This window comes from Echiichthys vipera (assembly GCF_963691815.1).
Source record: "Echiichthys vipera genome assembly, chromosome: 21".
Taxonomy (NCBI): domain Eukaryota; kingdom Metazoa; phylum Chordata; class Actinopteri; order Perciformes; family Trachinidae; genus Echiichthys; species Echiichthys vipera.
In genome coordinates this window covers 12,666,412-12,686,358 of record NC_139846.1, presented here as the reverse complement: position 1 = coordinate 12,686,358, position 19,947 = coordinate 12,666,412, and the positions used below count along the sequence as shown (strand labels likewise).

At 40.1% G+C, this 19,947-nt stretch overlaps 2 protein-coding genes across 3 annotated transcripts; both read right to left on the bottom strand.

Annotated features, from left to right (window-relative positions):
- klhl40b (kelch-like family member 40b) lies at positions 1-7,836 on the bottom strand. 2 transcript variants are annotated; one of them, XM_083935948.1, is made up of 6 exons: positions 6,582-7,836; positions 6,037-6,197; positions 5,845-5,952; positions 5,513-5,698; positions 5,134-5,283; positions 1-4,921 (listed from the first exon to the last, which is right to left on the bottom strand). In XM_083935948.1, the coding sequence occupies exons 1-6, from the start codon at positions 7,710-7,712 to the stop codon at positions 4,810-4,812; spliced, it is 1,848 nt and encodes a 615-aa protein (XP_083792074.1). In that variant the 5' UTR covers positions 7,713-7,836; the 3' UTR covers positions 1-4,809. The 2 variants fall into 2 exon arrangements, with proteins under 2 accessions (XP_083792074.1, XP_083792075.1); XM_083935949.1 differs by having other exon boundaries at positions 5,513-5,695.
- Positions 7,837-10,134: 2,298 nt separating this feature from the next.
- On the bottom strand, positions 10,135-19,406 carry hhatlb (hedgehog acyltransferase like, b). The gene is made up of 12 exons (XM_083935950.1): positions 19,195-19,406; positions 17,212-17,349; positions 14,123-14,190; positions 13,928-14,041; positions 12,705-12,899; positions 12,400-12,609; positions 11,941-12,112; positions 11,689-11,833; positions 11,570-11,605; positions 11,290-11,491; positions 11,071-11,212; positions 10,135-10,661 (listed from the first exon to the last, which is right to left on the bottom strand). Exons 2-12 carry the CDS (start codon positions 17,315-17,317, stop codon positions 10,435-10,437), a joined length of 1,617 nt encoding a protein of 538 aa, XP_083792076.1. The 5' UTR covers positions 17,318-17,349; positions 19,195-19,406; the 3' UTR covers positions 10,135-10,434.
- Between the last annotated feature and the right edge of the window lie 541 nt (positions 19,407-19,947).

Genomic DNA, 19,947 nt, shown 5'->3' with positions numbered 1-19,947 from the left:
TAAACCTACTGAAAGAGTAGAATATAATCAAATCTTTGCTAGTAAAAGGTTCTTCTCTTAAAGGCTTGACTTTTTGGAACATGCACTTATTTGCGCTCTTGCTGTGAATTAGATGCGAAGATTAATGCCACTGTCATGTCTGTTGGTTAAATATGAAGCCACATCCAGCGGGTGGTTAGCTGCGCTTAGCACAAAGACTGTGAAAGAGGGAAACGGCAAGCTTTGTTGTGCCTGAAGGTTTAAAAAAAGTATCTGACCAGCACCAAAAGCTCACTGTTTATTATGTTAAATCTTGTTTGTTTTATATATACAAAAAAGAAGTGTAAAATTGACAATTTGCAGCTTAACTGAGTTACAAACTGTGTCGTTTTGTCCCTTTTTTGTACAGTTTAAAGAAACAAGATTTAACATTTCTGACTTATTAACATTAGTGAGCTTAAAATGTGATGGTAGGTGGACTTCTGTTACCTTTTGGACAAAGATGTTTCCCCATTTCCAGACTTCATGCCAAGATAAGTTAAACAGTTGCTGGCTGCAGCTTCATTTAGCATACAGCTAAGATCTATATCTATCTAATCATCTAAATCTCTCCAAGAAAACAAACAAACATACTTCCCAAACTGTCAAAATAGTCCTTTAAATCTGACATGTCAATCAATTAATTGTCCAAAAAGAGTCTCTGTGCACTATTGATGCACTCCTGCTCACTTTATCTATAGATAGCCTACTTGTAGTGTAGCGTAAACCTGTAAATAGTGTTAAGATGTGTTTCTTCCTTGTGATTAATTCCTCATGTTTACATTTCGAGAGTAATTTGAATGTGCCCCCACGTGCATCTTGGCTGGTACTACGGAAAATTGGAATTTGTGGATTAAGCTTTTGTAAATGTGATAAGCTGTTCATTGTTTTATTTAAAAAACAAATTGAAGCACCTTAGTGTAGTCTTATTTCTTAGCTCACCCCAGTTACATGTATTTCTTAAACTGCCATGGTTAAATAGTTAGGGCCACATCAGATGTTATTTTAAAATGGTACTTTTTATTTTGTGTCTTCATGTGTCTAACACATGTTTTGTACTTTGATTTGCTGCTTTTGTACAGGGTCCAGTTTGAGACTGCCCTTTAAATGAAAAGTCTAGAGCTGTTAAATTGTTGAATATATTCTGGCTGTGATAAATCCAATTTAGCCTTACTGGACCGAGAGCTCCAAGGTCAGAAAAGACCTACGATTTAGACATTTTGAGCAGTTTGGTAGGGTAACTGCCAACATTTTATACCCATCTAAGGATTATGCTAGTTTTTGGTAGATGGGGCTTTTGATTGTTGACAGAGAGAGGACTAAGGCAATGTCACATAAACATAAGGACTGTTGCTCTCTTGTGGTATCTTAGTAAACTGCACTCTCTTAGCTACACTAAAGGAAGAGAAAAAGCCTCCCTTAAGAGTACATTATCATTCATAGTGTGTCTCTAGTTATCACTGGAGAAGCTCAGTACTTTGGGAAATATAGGGAAAATGTACTTGCCACGTAGTTTCCAACTTAACTGTTTTGAAAAGCACCAAGAGACAATACTGAGATACTGTGGTTAGAGTTTGTGTATTCGCCTTATACTCGGAGGAATTTGAATGTCTTTGTGTTATGGATGATAACAGTAGCTGATGGTAAAGGAGGAGGAATAGTAGTTAATACTACTGACTTATGCACTTTGAATTTGATTACCACACTAGCCCATAGCGAGGAACATGTATGCAGATACAAAGTGAACAATAGATAGCAGAAAGGTGTACTGGAAAAAGGATTTCCACACAGCCGGCCTAATCCAAAGGCATACATTTTACGTTTTAATGTAGCGTGTGGATATTGAGGCCTGTGAATGATTAACAAAATCTACAGTCAATTTTGTGATGTTGTTTGTTCAAATATGGATCAGAGTTTGGGATTGGTAAGTTGCATAAAGTGGCAGACTGGGGTCTGAGGAGTCATTTAGGTGTCACCCTGCACCGTAACTGGTGTTTCTGTGTTTCAGTCCGTCTGTTTGACACTGGGCCGCTCTTTAAGTATTTGTTAGGTGCATACAGTCCAGCTGTGGCTGTTTCTGATTGGCTCCTTCTCCAATCGCTACAGTAATTAAGAGAAAGTTTTGGCTCTTACCAGTTTTCTCCTATTGAAGGGGGCTTTAATATGTGACTGTTGTTTCATGCTATGAGAAAATGTAAAGGACGTTGTCAGTTGCCAAATTGATTTATGAGAGAGATATCAATTATTGAGAGCACTTTACACTCCAGTTCAGCCGGTATGGTTTGAAGGTTGATGCAGTAGAAGTTATATGAAATAAAATCTGCTGATGACAGGTGTGATTTTGTATTTCCATGGCATAAGATTATAGGAATTACAAAAATGCAGTCACTGCCAGAAATGTGTCCTTGGCAGGTGTTAAGTCCACAGAAATTCTATTTAGACCAAAGGGACGTAAAACTGTTTGTTCAAACCCTGCAAAAATAAGTCCTCCTGTATGTACTTGCTATGAATCAGTTTGAAATGTGCTAGAATCTTAAATTACGGGCTTCCAAACCAGTGTAGTATTAATCATTTTATATTAATTATTTTATAATAAATCTGCATCATATTCCTCATTTTGGAGGTGAATAGTACTGAGCAGATGACCTGATTTGTTTTAAAATGTAAAAATCAATCAAAAATTATAAGCAAATGGAAGTAATGTAATGTAAAAAAAACAAATATTTTGTTTAACGCCACTTTACACACTATATTAGATATATTGTGTTCATGTCACAGAGTTTAGAGCAAGTGTTAAAGTCTAAAGACACCCTAGAAAGCAGACTTTATATGTGGTTTCCCTTTGTCCTGGATTATTTAGTGAACAAGTATTTCCTAAATTTAACTGCAAACAAGACAACCCCATCTGAGTCATCATCAAAGCAAAACTTAATCAAACTGCATTAAAACTGTATCAAAGACAGACAGCCCTTACATCTCCCAAACCCTTGAAAAAAGAATATAACAACCCTTTTAAATGTAAGTTTTTTTTTAATTTTAAAGTAAAATTGCAGTAAAGCTGAGATTCTACAAACCGAGAAGGGAAATATTGCACAGTTAGGTGTCCTATATTCGAGGCAAGTTGGTGTTGTGTCTTTTTAATTAGCCAGATTCTCCTTTACCGAGGCTAGCAGCCAAAGGCTTGTATTAGACTAGGCAGAGGTGGACCTGCCCTTGTCCTTAAATGCGGGTTTGTCAGTGATTAAGTGGGTGCTAGACTCGAGCAGACTAGAGCATGGCAGTTGGTACAAAGCAGAGTGCTCGTAAGATTGCCAAGTTGGATGTCTACTGTAGTGTTGGGGCTTAGCTGCTAGAGCCGAAGCGTGTATCCAAAATGATTTGATTCTGTTGCCTTCAGCTTCAAGAAAAGTTTTGGGAATATTGCTTTTTATTTTAGTAGCAGTAACTAACGTTTATTGACAATATTGGAGAAAAAGCATTGTGTGTATGTAAGAATTTAAAGAAATGTGTTTATTTTTTAAAGACGCTGTTTTGTTTTTTTAAGAGCGGAGAAGCAGTTTCTTTTTTATGAACCCATATTTTGTGTGCAAACTTCTGGAGCCCCAAAACTGACAAAAGGTTAGGCTACCACACGTGTCAAAAGAAAATAATAATGCATCAAAGTATTTAGGTTGGGATTTTTTTAGCATTGTCTGACATTTTCTAGACAAACAATGAATTGATCTATTGAGATTTTGTAGTTTTTACATAATTGTTTGTTGCAGCCCTAGCAGGGAGAAATTTAGTTTTTTCTTTGACCTCCATCAGTTTGTAAAGAAGGAGCGAAAAAAGCCACTTTTTGCAGGATTAGGGGGAAACTACTGACTCGCTTCTAATGAAACCGATAATATTTTACAGCATTTTATCAGTTTCTGGGCTCCATATAGGCCTAAACTAAAACATAACGTTGAAAAACAAATGTTGGTTACTTTGCATGTGAAAGTTTGGTTGGCTGCTCTAATAAGTTTGTTTGACGGTGACTTTTCCCCTTTTGGGCAAAGATATATGTGATAATGACCATGGGCACCAATGCCATAGGAAATTCAAATATGTATTATCCACATACCCTCTACATTTCCCATACTTACTCATACTGCAGCTGTGTTAAATCATAATGTATACTGTTATTTGCTGATTCTCTACTTTATAATGTAAACACTATGTCTTAGTTAACTCTTGTGTACAAAGACCATGTGTAGGCAGTAGTTGTCAAGTTCAGCTATATTAAAATGCTAAAAACCGTACAAGGACGATAGTGTCTAGAGGTGCTAATAACATTAGACTGTATTTTCTGTCCTTTATTGTATTATTGACTAGTGTTTACTGTCTGTAACACAGCAGAGCGTAATGAAATCATTTCAATATTAAACATTATAGGTATATTATTGCAAATGGAGATGTGTGCTGTGTTTTTGTTTCTGCACTGAGAAACTGAAATGATGTCACGTCCCAGCCTCCATTATGACTTTGCTGCCATCTGTTGGGAAATACTCAACTCTTTGCTAACACATTTTCCGTTGTTGTCAAGTTTTGGTGTTAAAAGCTTTCATTTTATTCCGTTACAGTGCAAAGAAAACTGGCTGAATAAAATAACTGAAACACATATAAAAATGTTATCCATCCAAAAATAAAAATGTGCATGTTATTAAGCCAGAAGTACAATTAGCGTCATAATTAGAACTGCTATAGCATACTAATCTTAGATGTCACTGTTTACAAATTTCTGTCATCAAACAGGGACTGGACGGGGATTTAAATCTTGGCGAGACGCAGGGTGTTGAGGCGGACCCCCAGGATAGTGGCCCCTGAAGCGTACTGGATCTCTCTGAGGATCCCAGTCCACTTCCTCTCTGTCACGTCAAACCTGAGGAGGTTAACAGACTCATGCTCATGAAAGGTAAAACTCGGACACACACCTGTAATCAACAGTGAACAAATGGTTAACATCAATTATTTCTGAAGCTGAAAATGAGACTTCCTGACATGTGGTCCGACCTGACAAAGCGCATCTTGATGAGAAAGTAGGCGTGCAATGAATGAATGAACAAATGAATAAATTTGTCTGTAAGGACCCACCTCCAGATGTCCTTCATCTCTTTGGGAATGATTTCATCACTGTCCTCCAAAGGCATCATGGCAAAACCTCCCACAGCGTACAACAAGCCAGCCAAAGACACCAGGCTCAGAGAGCTACGCTCCTGGGGAAACACTACAAAGTCTGACCACCTGAAAAATGGAACCACACACAAAGAGGTAGAGTTCAGTAAGGTGCAATACACTTCAAGAGGGCTCAAGATGCTCGATTAGGAAATTAGTATTTATTAAGCTAAATTTGATCCTAAATTGCTTCAAAATAAAATTGCAATAACCCTAAACATTTGCATTTTCCTTAGGGCCAGAAACTGTATGCGACACCCACAGTGTCAGCTTTATAAATTCATTTTGGGGAACTCACGTGTTTGTAGCGATGTCGTACACCTCCACAGAGTCCGTCAGCCCAGTGTCGGTGACTCCTGCCGCCACATATATTTTGCCCTCGTGAACGGTGGCTCCCAATAAAGAACGTGCGACCTTCATGGGTGCAAGCTCCTTCCATTCAAATCTCTTGGCGTCATACGCACACATCTTCTTCAGACAGCTCCTTTTCACAAGAGAGACAATAAACATCCTAGTGGTGTCTTTACAGTATAGGACCTTTATGGAGTAAAAATATTCCTGTTGCTGGATTAAAGAATAAAGCACCTGCCCCAGATGGATATTAATGTTTTGATCCCACTTAATACTCACTTGTTGTCTCCCTTTCCTCCAATCACATAAACAATGTCGTTGTGGGATACTGTTGCATGTCCATAGACCGGGTAAGGAAGTGGCTCTAATTCACCCCATTTAAAAGATCTGTAAAGGTGTAAATTAATTAGGATTCAGTCCTGAGAGTCGCAGTGCATTCAATCATTTGCATTAACTCTGACTTGTACTCACTGTCTGTCGTAGACCAAAGCCGAGTCCAGCGTGTGCTCCTCCTCCTTCAGCTCTCTCCCTCCCAAAACAAAGATGGAGTTCTCGGCTTCGCCAAGCCCAAACAGGAAGCGGGGTGACGGGAGGGGGGGCATCCCCAACCAATCCGCACTGACCGGGTCATACTAAGGGTCACAGGAGGTCAAACATTTGTGAATGGGACAAGAGAGACACAGACACTGTGAGTAGATGTACTCAGGTTAAACACCCTAACACCCATCTTTTTATTCCTCTGTCTGTAGCCTCATGCATGACGCTGGAAACTCGAATTTTTCCACCTTTATACAAGCTCTTTGAAATTTACATTGAGTTAGATATTCAAACCCAAAACTGAGATAAGAATATAAAAGTTTTGTGTGTGACAGCGGCTTTACTTAGGGTCATTCAGGGTTATATCATCTGTCATGTCATGATTCCAGCGTCATGTTTAATTTTTTTAGTAATACAGGCAAAATATAAATGTTTATTACTTTCTCTTCTCTCAGGTCTTTATTTAAAACCTTCCCTACCTGTAGAAAGTAAGAGCACAGTGGATCTTCTTTATTCTGTTCATCAAAGAATAATCCTCCTGCCACAAAGATCTGGTTCTCCTTGGTGACGAGGCTGGTGTGGTTCTTAGGAACCTGTGTGGAAAGTGATGCTGCGAAGCAGTCGTTCCCTGTCGGATCGTAGGCCACAGCACCTGCCTCATTCACCATCAGTATCAAGTTCCTGACAAACATGCCAAATCGCAGAGTGTCATTCAGAATGCCTGGGAGAAGAGCTTCCTCTTCTTCCTCTTTATCCTCATCCTCTCCATCTTTCTCTGCTTTACCATCCTCCTTCTTGCTTTTGCTTTTTTTAATCTCAGGCATTTTCCCCGCCAGAGCATCCCTAACGATCTGGAGTTTCTGTTGCAGCTCGGGATTAAAAGAGATCACTTTGTGTTTCTCCACTTTTTCCTTCAGGTATTCCTCGCTGACCAGGCGCAAACGAACACAATCCAGCAAAGCTGGCAGATCTTTCTCTCTGCTTTCAGTGTCCCGGGACACCCAGTTCATCAACGCCTCGAACACTGCCTCCTCTGTCTCTACGTTCAGATTGTCATTTGCTAAAATGGCAGCCAACTCATTGGGGAGCAGCTGGAAGAACTCCTCATCTCTGGAGATGAGATTAAAGCGCTCGCAGGCGTAGTTTCGGGCAGAGACGGCCAACCTGGGACAGTCCAGCATCAGGCCGAGCCTGAAGATTGCCAGACAATTACTGAGGCTCAGGCGCTTTTGTAGGAAAGACACACAAACAGTGAAAATCGAAGGGATCTGGTACACATTAGCCACTGCAAAGATGTCCTGGACGTTCTGTTCTGTCACGTTGATTTTGGAGGTGTAGAGGTATTTAAGAACCAGCCCCATGACGCCCGGCTCCACATCCTCCAAGACAATCTCTTTCTTTTTGCTCTCCTCCAGGTCAGAGAGAAAGACGGAGCGGAAGTATGAGCTGCAGGCGCACAGGACCAGCCGGTGGCAGGGGAACTCCTTGTCTTTGATCTTCAGCACACAGTCAACCAGCTTGTCGTTCTCCAGCAGTTCAAACAGACCGTCCTGGAGCAGCGTCTGCTGGTACAACCTGGGTTCGTCCATGGGGTTTATCGGTTGAGCCATTGTTCCTGGCAGGGGGAGTTTGAAGAGCCTTTCAGGGGCTTCAAATCAAACAGAAGTGGGTTTTCTTTATAGCCAAGTTTTAGTTTCTAGCCTGGAAAGAGGATTCAGAGGCACAGTCAGTCTGCTATTAGCCCACACCAGCTGAACTCAGGGACGGCCCACTCTCTCAGCTGTCCTGACCCTTCAACTGAGCTCCAACTGGTAGGTTATTTATAGTCCTGGTGCTCCGTGTGGAGCTATGGGCTTTATTCTGGAACATGAAATGCAATATCCATACTTCAGTCCCCTTTTCCACCAGCAACCCCGCCCCTGCCCACTCCCCAGGAACATCCACCCACTCTCAGACAGCTGACACATTGCTTCATGGGAAATATATCCATCCTGAGTCATGGGTGGATCTGGAGTGGATGCGTTAAGAGGAGGCTACCTCTTGGGGGTCTCTGTCACCGAGTCATTATAGCAACAATGTCACTCCGTCCATTTGTTATATTACTACATGCACATGATATTCCCATTGTGTTATGGAACTCACATAACCTCAGAACAAACTATTGTAACTTTGCTTTAAAAGATCAAATTCAACAATCAATTGTTGCGAGGAACAATTATTTTCTGTGCTGCCAAAGCCCTATACAGTATATCTTATTTCTTTATGTGAGCCTGTGAATGTTCTCATTCATCCAGGTCTTCGTTATCGTCAAAGCAATTTCAGTCAAAAGCAACTGGACTTGGTTGTTTGTCTAGGAAGACGTTTCACCTCTCATCCAAGAGGCTTCATCAGTTCATGTACGCATCTGACCAGGCTGGGACTGGTCCAACTAACTGGTGTAAGATCCAGGTATTTAACCTCTCACAAGGCCGATGATGTCACTGAAACCCTTTGTGCTCCAAGTGCCAACGCCCGTCGTTAGAGTGGCAGTCGTTGGTGGGCAGTTGGTTTCGACTTCGTTAGTGCTCTATTGAGTCTGAACGACAGTCATTGGGGTCACAGGAGGCCATGTGTGAACAGTTGTCCTTTGAGGTTAGATTGTTGAATCTCCTGGTAAGGGATGAAAGGGCAGCATTGTAAATTGGAGATAAGTGGTGTCTCAGACCTCCTCCTCTGTTTAGTGATGGTTTCTCCACTTTTACATAGATGGCTTCTTTTACTCCTCTTTCAAACCATCTGTCCTCTCTGTGCAAGATTTGGACATTGCTGTCATCAAAGGAGTGGGCTTTCTCCTTGAGGTGTAAGTGGACAGCGGAGTCCAGGCCTGAGGAATTAGCTCTTGTGTGTTGGGCCATGCGTTTATGCAGTGGTTGTTTTGTTTCTCCAATGTAAAGATCTTTGCATTCCTCGTTGCATTGGACAGCATAAACCAGGTTGCTTTTGTGAGTGTGTGGTGTTCTTTCCTTGGGATGTACTAGTCTCTGTCTGAGTGTGTTACCGGGTTTGAAATACACAGGGATGCAGTGTTTGTTGAAGATGCCACATATGGGATGACTATGTTGTTTCTCCTGTTATCTTTTTCTTTCTCAACCACTTTGGTTTTCTTTCTGGAAGCAGCTGCCGTTTTCACAAAGGTCCAGCTGGGGTAGCCACAAGTTGAGAGGGCGCCTCTCAGGTGCTTGCGTTCTTCCCCTTGAGCCTGTGAGCTAGTGGGTACGTTATCAGCTCTATGCTGCAGTGTTCTGATAACGCCAAGCTTGTGTTCCAAAGGGTGGTGAGAGTCGAAAAGTAGATATTGATCCGTGTGAGTGGGTTTTCTGTATACCCCTATGTGGAGGCTCCTGTCATTCTCCATATGGACGTCACAGTCCAAGAAGGGCAAACTGTTCTTTATGTGAAGACTTTCACTGTTTCCAGAAACTGTGAAACACATCAGTGAGCCAAGCCGTGAACACGGGCACTGTAGTTTGTTTTGTTTATGCTATAAATCCCACAAACACTGTTCGGCAGCCATAAAAACGTCCAAGCACACCAATTGTGTATTCATCCACGGCTTATAATAGTCCTTAACAAAGACACAATTTACTATGTTTTAGGAATGTTTGCTAAAAATGACAGAATGACAATACATATTATGTTTTGTAGATATTTATAAACAAGCCATTTTTTTAGGCGTACAGAAGTTGTACTTTGCTACAAACATGAAATGAGTCCCGGTGTGAAGAACTTTCATCACATGTTCAGTTGATTGATCAGGTGTGCAAAATGGCTTCAACTGGTGTGACCAGAGTTCGCAAGAGTTTCCAGTGTGAAGGCCTCAAACAGGGATAAAGCTGCAAACCACTGATGTCATGCTACAGATATACCTCACAACCTTAACAAAGAGACTCAACACTGACTCGTGTACTGGAAAAGAAGTGCCATTCTCACATTCATATCAAAACATCTCCATCAGAAAGAAAACACAAAAAAACTGAACAATTTTTTGCAGTTTATTTTATTATTTCTTTTTTTGCATGAATGACAGTTTCAAAATGAAACCTTACAGTGCTGTTATTCATTTTCAGTGGCTACTGGACATTATACTGTATATTATTTGAGTAAATGTCTTTCATTAAGCTCTATTTCTTTCCCTTTCAGGTACAAATGATGGTAAAGGTATTTACAGTTAATTCTGTTCTCTACATCAGCAGAAGCCAGGCATCCATTCGCAATTCATGGTTCAAAATCTGGACTGGTGAAAATACTTTTGACTGAGCATCCTTCGCTTTTAGTGAAGCTGACATCAAATATCTACTCTGCTTTTTCCTTGCTGGGATCTGCGACTGGTTGTGCAGCAGTGGGTGAAGCTGGAGGTGCAGCTGCAGCACTGGTCGGGCTGATGGGGGCGGTGCTTGGAGGGGGAGCGGGAGGAAGGGGATCAGGATCATCGATAAGGGCCTGCCTCCTCTCTCTCTCCTTTATCACTTGAATCAGGCAATAGGTCACAAACATGACAATGATTGTGGTTATAGGAAAACCTGGGAAAGTAAGAAAAATGTAATTGTTAGTGATTCCATTTTCTTTATTTAAATACGATGGCTATAATAATATTGTGAAACTATCAAAACGCTCAATCCACAGAGAAATGCAAACAGGCCATCAGGACTTCTATACTGTTGGGATGTCACAAGTATACTAGGTAGAAAGTGCAGAAAGTTACTGCAATGACGGTGCAGAGCTGCCAAGAACACAGCTGCGGAAAACGCTGACCAATCAGAGCAGACTGGGCTTTTTCATGAGGGGGACTTAAAAAGACAGGCGCTAAATCAGAGCGTTTCAGACGGACAGTGAATACAGGTATACGTATCTTTTGAACAGTAAACCATGTAAACATGTTCTAGTAGAAAAGGTATGAAAATGAGTACAATATGGGACCCATTAAATTACCTTTGAGAAGCAGCCGCTTGGCGACCAACTTGGCAAAGTCCAAACTGTTCAAGGCCAGGATGTTGTACAACACAATGCTCCAGAAGTTAAAAGTATTGAAGATGGCTCTGATCCGACGGGACGTTGCTTCAGACATCCCCATCTGTAAATAAAACATTATTAATATTTAAAAAGCATTTTTTGTCACTATACTGAATGAAATGCAAAAGGCTAACAAACCTCTAAAGAAGCAAAAGGCTCCATGGAGAAGACCGTGGCAGTCCACAACTCAAAGTTGAGGCCAAAACAGTTAAAGAAAGCCCAGACCAGCACCACCTCGCAGGGTCCCAGCCAGAGGATGGTGACACCGAAGGTGCACAGTGTAGCCACCAACTCCTGCACCACATTCTCATGTTTTCCACCCAGGTAATCGTACACATACCTGCAGATAATGAGACAGCATCAGAACCGCTAAATTCGTCAAAATGAATAAGACTTTATTTGATGCAATTGATCTCACTTGCAGAGCCACTCGTTGATCCCTCTGTCAAAATGTCTACAAAAGGAGAAAAAACAGGTTTAGTCTAAAGATTTCTACAGTATAATCGAATGTGCTCACGCTTTGTTAACTTAACTCACGTTTCAGCAAACACGTAGAGCATCGTGATGCATTTTGGTGGCTTGGGGGGGTCCAGATGATCCAGTCTGGCCACTGTGTTGATGATCCCAAACATGACAGCTGCTTTTACCCAGTCATAGACCAGGTTAAAGTAAGCTAGGCCCACTGGAAATAATACAGTCGCATTAGCTATGCAGTCAATGTATTGTCACACACCAAGAACAAAGAAGTCAAAATATTAAATGCAAGTATTTCGGAGAGGTGGCACAGACCTAGAGCCCAGTCAGAGGATTTCTTCAGCAGCTTCAGGTCAGTGGGGATGGTGAGGATGTACATGAAATGGAAGAGAACGTCCACTACAATGATGACTCCCAGATGAATCAGGCCCTGCAGACTGATGTTCCACATCTCCCACTCTTTCCTGGTCTGGTCTGACTTGTTGGCCTGCAGAGGGCAGCAGACACATGTCACAAAACAAGAGACCTCCACATTGCGATGCTACAGCTCAGAAAGGCCTCTTCTGTGGCAGTGGTTGGACCCCTAACCAAAATGATATTAAAGTTTTTAGATGTTCCTCTTTCTCTTCTTTCCCTTGTGAATTATTGGGCGACTTAACATCTTCAAACCTCTAAAATACTCAGATAAAAGATGGAAAGTGTTACTCTTTGGCCTGGTCATAACCAAGCAGATATTGTTTTAAGGGGTAACGAATTATAATAAATTGTACTTACTTGAACATAAAACTTATCAAAGGTCATGATGGGCCCGAAATAGAAGAAAGGGAGGTAGAAGTTGTACTTGAGCAGCTCCAGGATGTTGAAGTTTCCATCTTTCTTCTCACAGTTCTCCAGAGCAAAGCTCATACAGCGCATGATGGTAAAGCCACAACCTCCATAGAAGAGAATGTGACGCAGCTCAAAGTCACCCTCCACAAAGCCTGCCTACACAGAGGAGAAACATGTAAAAATAAAGCAGGAAACCATCCCATTAATATTCATATATTTTGTATAACTTCTGTAGAGTGCCAGCAGTTTACCTGCCAGGACACGAAGGGTTCACACTTGAACGTAGCAAGGGTACAAAGGCCGGTGACGAAGCAAAGCCAGCGTATCTTCACTAAGGAGATGCTGTAGAGCAGGATACAGTGAGACAGGATAAGGGTGACGTAGGTCCAGCCCATACTGGTCCACACGGCCAGCAGCCCATACACCATGTACACCAGGGACCTGTACTGTGGGGGACAAATGTTGTGTCACCTCCAGTGGTGGAACGTTCAAATGTACAAATTCAAGGTACTTGTAGTTTACCTTCCATTTTATACAACTTTATGCTCCTACTCCTCTACTCAGTGCCAAATGTAGTACTTTTTACTTCACTACATTTCAATTTTGATTCAATTTTGAATTTGAATGTTTCTGATAAACTGATGGGTTAAGTGTTCCTCAAATTACATTACCCCCTTGTTAATCTAAAAAAAATTATTTAAAAAAAAATGGAGCTGGAAACCTTTCAAAAATTTCAAAGAGCTGGACAGTTTTTCTCAGGTCAGAAGAAGTTGACTTTCTAGAGATAGGTGGTTCTCAGGACATATTATGATGCATTGCACAACCTACAACACCCACAGCAGTAAAATGCAACATCCACATTAATGCCGCCGTTATATTAATCCAGAAGCATCATATAGGTGTATAATAGTAAAACACAGATTTAACTGCGTAACGAATACTTATTTTTGATCCTTAAGTGAAGATTTTGAATGGACGTTAACTTGCACTGGAGGGTTTTCACAGTGTAATAGTACTTTTACTTAAGTAAAGGATCTGATTACTTCTTCCTCCTCTTGTTACATATGAAGGATACAGAGTTTTACCATGAGCCGCTGCAGTGTTAACTAACAGCAATGACTGATTGTGCCAAATATAGAGCTGCATTTCTATTTGTTGTCTTAGTAATTCTTCATCTACAGTCATTTTCCTTGCACCTGGTCGCATTCATCATCTACCGTTGGGCTAATTATATAAAAAGCGACATGTGCAATGTTATAAAAATAAATTGTGACAAAGAGGATTTCAAATGTCACCAAGTATTCATAATAACACGACGCAGTGAGAGATAAACTTGATCGTCTCTTCCACCTCATTTCACAGTGGCCCGGTGTTTTTGCTTGGCTCATTAAACCTGAGTCCTTCACGTCCTTTATTACATTCTTCTTCTTCCTGCAGCAGCTCAATCAGTTAATCAGTCGGTCAGTAGAAGCACCTGTGGAGCCAGCATGGAGCAGATCTTAGCGAACAGCACATGGCCAGAGAGAGCAAACAGGATGTGTGCTCTGAAGGTGGAAAACCACATCATCCATTCCAAATCAGCCGTATCCTGTAGATCAATGAGCAGAAAAAATCAACGACAAATGTCTCGACAATGAATGAATGAACTACAGCGTGAATGCTCTCTCACCATTTTCCTCCCAAAGTAGTACCATCCTGGCTTAACGCTGGTTTTAAATGTCTTTCTGTTCTCACTGGCTGGAAATTAAGAAGAGAAAAACAATCAAAGAAATAATAAAATTTGAAGAGACAAAGCTTAGCGTATGAGGACACTCATACCAGCACACATACATGTATAATTCCCTTGCCCTTGAATACTGATGTGAAACTTTTGTTACAAGTGACAGTGAAACTCCCAATAAATGCAGAGCCAACACAGGGCCTATTTTCTTCTTGTTTGCTCTGTGGTATTAATACTGACATCTGATCTCCTCTGCGTGGTCTGCATAGCTCCAACTCTTCACCCTCACACAGTGACTCTGCTCCTGTACTGTATGTATACTACACATTGTGTTGTCTGTATGTGACTTCCGTACATCAGGCTAAAGTTAAAACTTGTGCCTCAAGATCAGGTTCACAGTCCAGACTTGTTTTGAGGTAAACTATGAAGAGTTCATACATGCTTTGTTTTTTTGCACATCTGCATGAGAGTATGTGTGTAAATGTGGAAGGAACCAAAGTACTATATAGCCTAGTTATTGTATTTGAGCAGCCCTTTATGTATTTGTACTGTATATGATTGGATTTCACTCACATGGACTTTTGTTGCACTTATCTACCTTTGGAAAGTTACAGTTAGGATAATCATTTAAAGGGGGGGTATTAGGCTCATTTTCAGGTTTGTACTTTGAGTTTCTACTCAACTACTTTGCTTTATTGGTAAAACACATTATTTTTCTCATACTGTCTGTCTGAATGCAGAGAAGTGGGTAGCAAAACAACCGATCTCCCATTTAAACAACAGCCCCTTCTCATACATCCCATGCAATTTTGTTTCAGAGCCAATTATTAAACTGATACTGCCAACTGGACAAGGGAGGTACTGTTGGGGCTGTATTCTTCGACCTAAGAAAAGCCTTTGACACTGTAAATCAAAAGGTACTCCTTGCTTAACTTTCCTCATTTAATTTCTCCAATAACGCCCTCAACTGGTCAAAATCATATTTAAAGAACAGAACTCAGTGTGTGAATGTCAACAATCAAAAATCTACTACACTGGATACACTGACTGGTGTCCCACAAGGATCTATACTAGGTCCACTTCTGTTCAGTCTCTACATAAATGATCTGCCATCTGTGTGCTCTGATGTAAGATTCAGCTTTATGCTGATGACACTGTGATTTATACACAATGCAGCAACAAACATCAGGCCGCAGCAAAACTTATTAATGCACTGAACCGTATCACATCTTGGCTAATTCAATCATGCCTTCAACTAAATACCTCAAAAACAGTCTGCATGTTCTTCTCAAAAAAGCAATGTTGCACTCCTGACCCAGACATAATGCTTTTTGGAGAAAAGTTACAAGTTGTCTCTTGGTTGAAGTACCTAGGCCTTCTGAGTGACTCTCAACTGCCCTTTAAATCCCATGTTAAAAAAGTTAGTTAAGTTCAGTTCAACTTCAAATTTTTGCTTTGTTAGAAATTCAATGACTACCGATGCAGCTAAGTTATATATGAATGCAATGGTAATGTCCCATTTCACATACTGTGTGACCAGCTTTGCACGAGCCAATAAAACAACACTAAAACCACTTGAAACGCTTTATAAACAAACTTGCAAAGTCCTAGACTGGAAGTCAATCCCCTACCACTATTGTCTTATTTGAAAGAGGTATAAACTTTTGACTTTGGACAACGTAATAAAGTATGGCAATATTTGCCTTATTTTTAAATTTTTAAATAATATAGCCCCCTTGGAGGAGACTGTGCCTTTAGCAACTCAGCATTTTCCGTTACAGCATCACAGGAATGGAGTTCAGTACCAGGTGACATAAGAAACATTAGTTCTTATCATTCCTTTTCAGGACATTACATTAAGACTGTTAGTGTGTAAATCACTGTGCTGGTGGTGCGTGTTAGTGCTTTATGCTGATATATATATGTTCATCCTGCTTGTTTGTGCTCTATGCTGCTGTATGTGCTTTTATGTAAGTGTGTTTGTCCTGTTTTAATCTGCCACATTATGTTATGCCCACAGGGTATAATGTCTTATGTATGCTGGGTGTTTATTTTACTATCTATTTGCCTCTGTCTATCCATTTGTTCTTATACATGCAATGTAAGGCCCCCTCCTGAAAAAGCACAGCCTGCTCTGATTGGTCAGCATTTTGAGGTCATCCTCATCTGCGCTCTCAGTGTCTCATTTAAAGGCACAGTCTCTGAACACGGGCTGTGTGCATTTCTATAGGAAATAAGTGTTTCGATACTTTTACTGGATTTAGATAGCACCTACTCTATGATAATAAAAAAATCATGGACAAGACATAGTTTCCTGTTTCATTTTGATATACTAACATCTCTTTTCAAATAACTTCACTTCCTGCTCTTCTTGTGTGTCTGCCCCACCCTAATTAGTTTCACCTGTCCCTCATTATAGTGTATTTTTCACTCTTTCCTCAGTGCCAGTTTTTCTTTGTACCCTGTCAAGCAGCTGTTTCTTTGTTACCTCTGCTAGTTGTTGTTATTTTTTAAAACTTGTCTTAACCCTTTTCCCTGCCAGATTTGTGCGCCTTCATCTCTGACTGATACCCTTGTTTGGACCAAATTTTTTGGCAAGTAAATTTGTTTTAATCTAGTTCCTTTCTCTGAGTAGTGATATTGAGACCTTTCGCCTGTGGTTTTGCATGTGGTCGTAACAGGGAAACTTCAAAAAAGTAAAAATGTTTATGTTAAAGAAAAACACAATATATAATCGCTATCAGATTGATTTAAACACTCATTTCAATATTAAAAAGCAAGGTTGAGCTTTGGTTACCCAGAAAATACTCGAGAGTACATCAGGGTCAATTAAATGTCAGTTTTGGTCGTTTCTTTGATATATTGACAATAACAACCTACATCTTTGCTTGAAGTAATTTTGATGTAGCACTTTTGTGTGAGTAGTTTTCAACACAGGTAATTGTATGCATGTCAAACTGTGTCATAATTAGCAGAGTAAATACTTCACATGTATGATTATTCAAGTTCCATATATGTGTGTGTAAGTGTATACTCACAACTGGACATGTCAAAGATCCAGCTGGAAGCCCAGAACATTGCCAGACAAAGCACCGTGTTGTAGAAATAGATCTCATATTTGGGAAGTGCAGCTTTGATCCCCATGGTGGCACAGACAGGAAGAGCTCTGGAGGCTCCTGAACACACCACACCAGACCAGTCAACATTTTATCTGTACAAATAAACCAGGTTTCTTCTTTATCTCGCCTACAAATAAGGAACTTATCCCTTTGTCACCCTGACCCTCTAGATCACATTATTATATACAGCTGAGAGGTATAAACTAAAACGGAAAGTGCAACAAAGCCACTTCAATGTTCGCATGAGAGACATTTATTCCAACTGTAACTAAAAATAGTCTTCTCAGCTTGTCAGTCATTCTTGATTTAGGTCTCTGTAATGTGTGAAGTACTGTAATTACCCCGACATAGTATTAATAGCGGTGGAAAGTAACAAAATACTTAATTAATTCTTCTGGTATATATTTCTTTCTGAGACACTTTCCACTTTTACTCTACGACAATACCTCAGAGGGAGATGTTGCATTTGTGCTAATTGTACCTACTGATAGTGTACCAGTGGTGGGAGAAGTAATCTGATCCTTTACTTAAGTAAAAGTAGCAATACTGTAATGTAAAAATCTCCGTTTCCTACACTCAAAAAAGTACACACTTGAAAGTAACCCAGCAGTTTTTTAGAGTATCAGAAGTAAAAGTACTCATTATACAGAATGACCTCTGGCAGTGTTGTATTATTGGACCATTTATTGATGCTTTTGCACGTTAGCATTATTTTAACATTAGAGCTTATTGTATCTGCTTTATATAGTTTAACCTATAACAATGCATAATCTCTAACAAACCGATCACTGATATTTTGTATGCAAAAGTAGCTGTGAAAACAAATGTAGTGGAGTAAAATGTACAGTATTTCACTATGAAATGTAATAAAACAGTAGACGACAATTAAATGTAAAAAACAAGTAGCTCTGATTTGTACTTGAAAACTATACAGGTCTATCTCCAACATTATTGTACAAAACATCAGTCATTTAACACAGAGAGAACCATTTTAAAGGTTTGTTTTATTAAATGTGTTTTCAAACTTGAGCATTGCTTCTTTTACTTGAATATAAGTGGCATTGCCTGAATGTAAAAATACTGCTACAAGTCAAAGTCCTGCATTCAGAACTTTATTTAAGTGGCAGTAAAATCTAGTTTAAAGTGTCGGAAGTAAGAATGACTCATTTTGCAGCAGAATGGCTCCTTCCAGAGTGTTGCATCTTAAAGCTAATTTCAACTACTTGAAGCTCATAGTTTAGGTTTTTGATGTAAAATGTTTTTCTGCAGAGTAGGCTGAGTATTTCTGTCAAATAAATGTAGAGAAGTAAAACAATATTTTCATTATATGTAGGAGTAAAGTTAATCAAAATGAAGTACAGTAAGTAAATAACTGCAGAAGGATTTGTAAACTTCTACTATCTCATACGATTTGCATAAATATAATGATCAATATTAGCCTTTACAGCTGCATACTTTACTGTTTTTCTTTTACATTCAAGAGCTGCTGTATCAGAACCATGCAGGATCCCCAGGTGATGTATGTGTCTCTGTGAAATGATTTTTTAAAGTCCTTAAAGCCTCCTGAGGCTTGTGATTATCAGATAAGAAGAACAGTGCAGGGCAAATGGGCAAGTTTCCACCGATTACAACTCAGAGACACCGACAAAGTACAGTTGCCGGCTATTTTTAACCAAACAACTTCTCTAATGTCTCTCCAAGTTATTCTTTCGTTCTTTTGCATCAAAACAATGTTGTATGGCTTTGTACACAAACATATTCCAAATCGAATTTCAGATCAGTATATGTTTATTTTAGCTCTGTTCTGTTTTTGCCTGTTGTCTCTTCACAATTCCTGCAATTGAAATGCCACACGGTCACGCACTTCAGTTTGTCCTCCGCAGCACCTGTTGTGATACTGACCTTGAACGCAGCAGTTGTGGGCGTGAAGGAGCTGCTATAAAAACACACTTTTTCCCAAGTCGTTCAAAAGTGGAGGGGAAAAAGCTCAGATCAAAACGTCATATTACAAAAAAAAAAAGCATTTAAGAAAATGTAAACTTTTACATGTGCTCAGGGTGGACTGCAGGTCCCTCTGACTCCCTCAGAGGGAGCTGCCATCGGTTAAAGGTGACATGATGTATTTATACTTTGACCACTGACACAGAGGGGGCGGAACATAAGGGCTGCTAACACACTAAGCCGTGCATTAGGAGTCTATTAGGTATTTTATTTTGGAATGATTTAACTTCCCCTTCCACCTGGTACTACAGCAGCAATAGTAGCTCTTTTACTGTATGAGCAGAATAGTGTCTTCATTTTTTGATTAATCACTTTCAGCGTCATCACGCAAAGGATAATGAATTACTATGATAATGTGATTGTTACATTTGCTTATATGTGCATTGGGGTTATAAATGTTATTTTCCATTTTTCAAATTAAAAGCCCTCTTTTCTCTTGGTGCCATGTTCCCTATTCCTGGTTGCCAGGTCTGTTTTGGGAGGGTCTAAGCCTGTTGCAATTCTGAGCTGAAGCCAAACATCCATGCCTCTCACATTCTCCAACGAACTGTGAAACAACACGCAGTGCCGTCTAGTGACAACAACACTAAATACAATGCAGTGAGAAGTGTCGTCTATACTGCTGGGGGGGGAAAAAAGCAAAAAGAACCATGC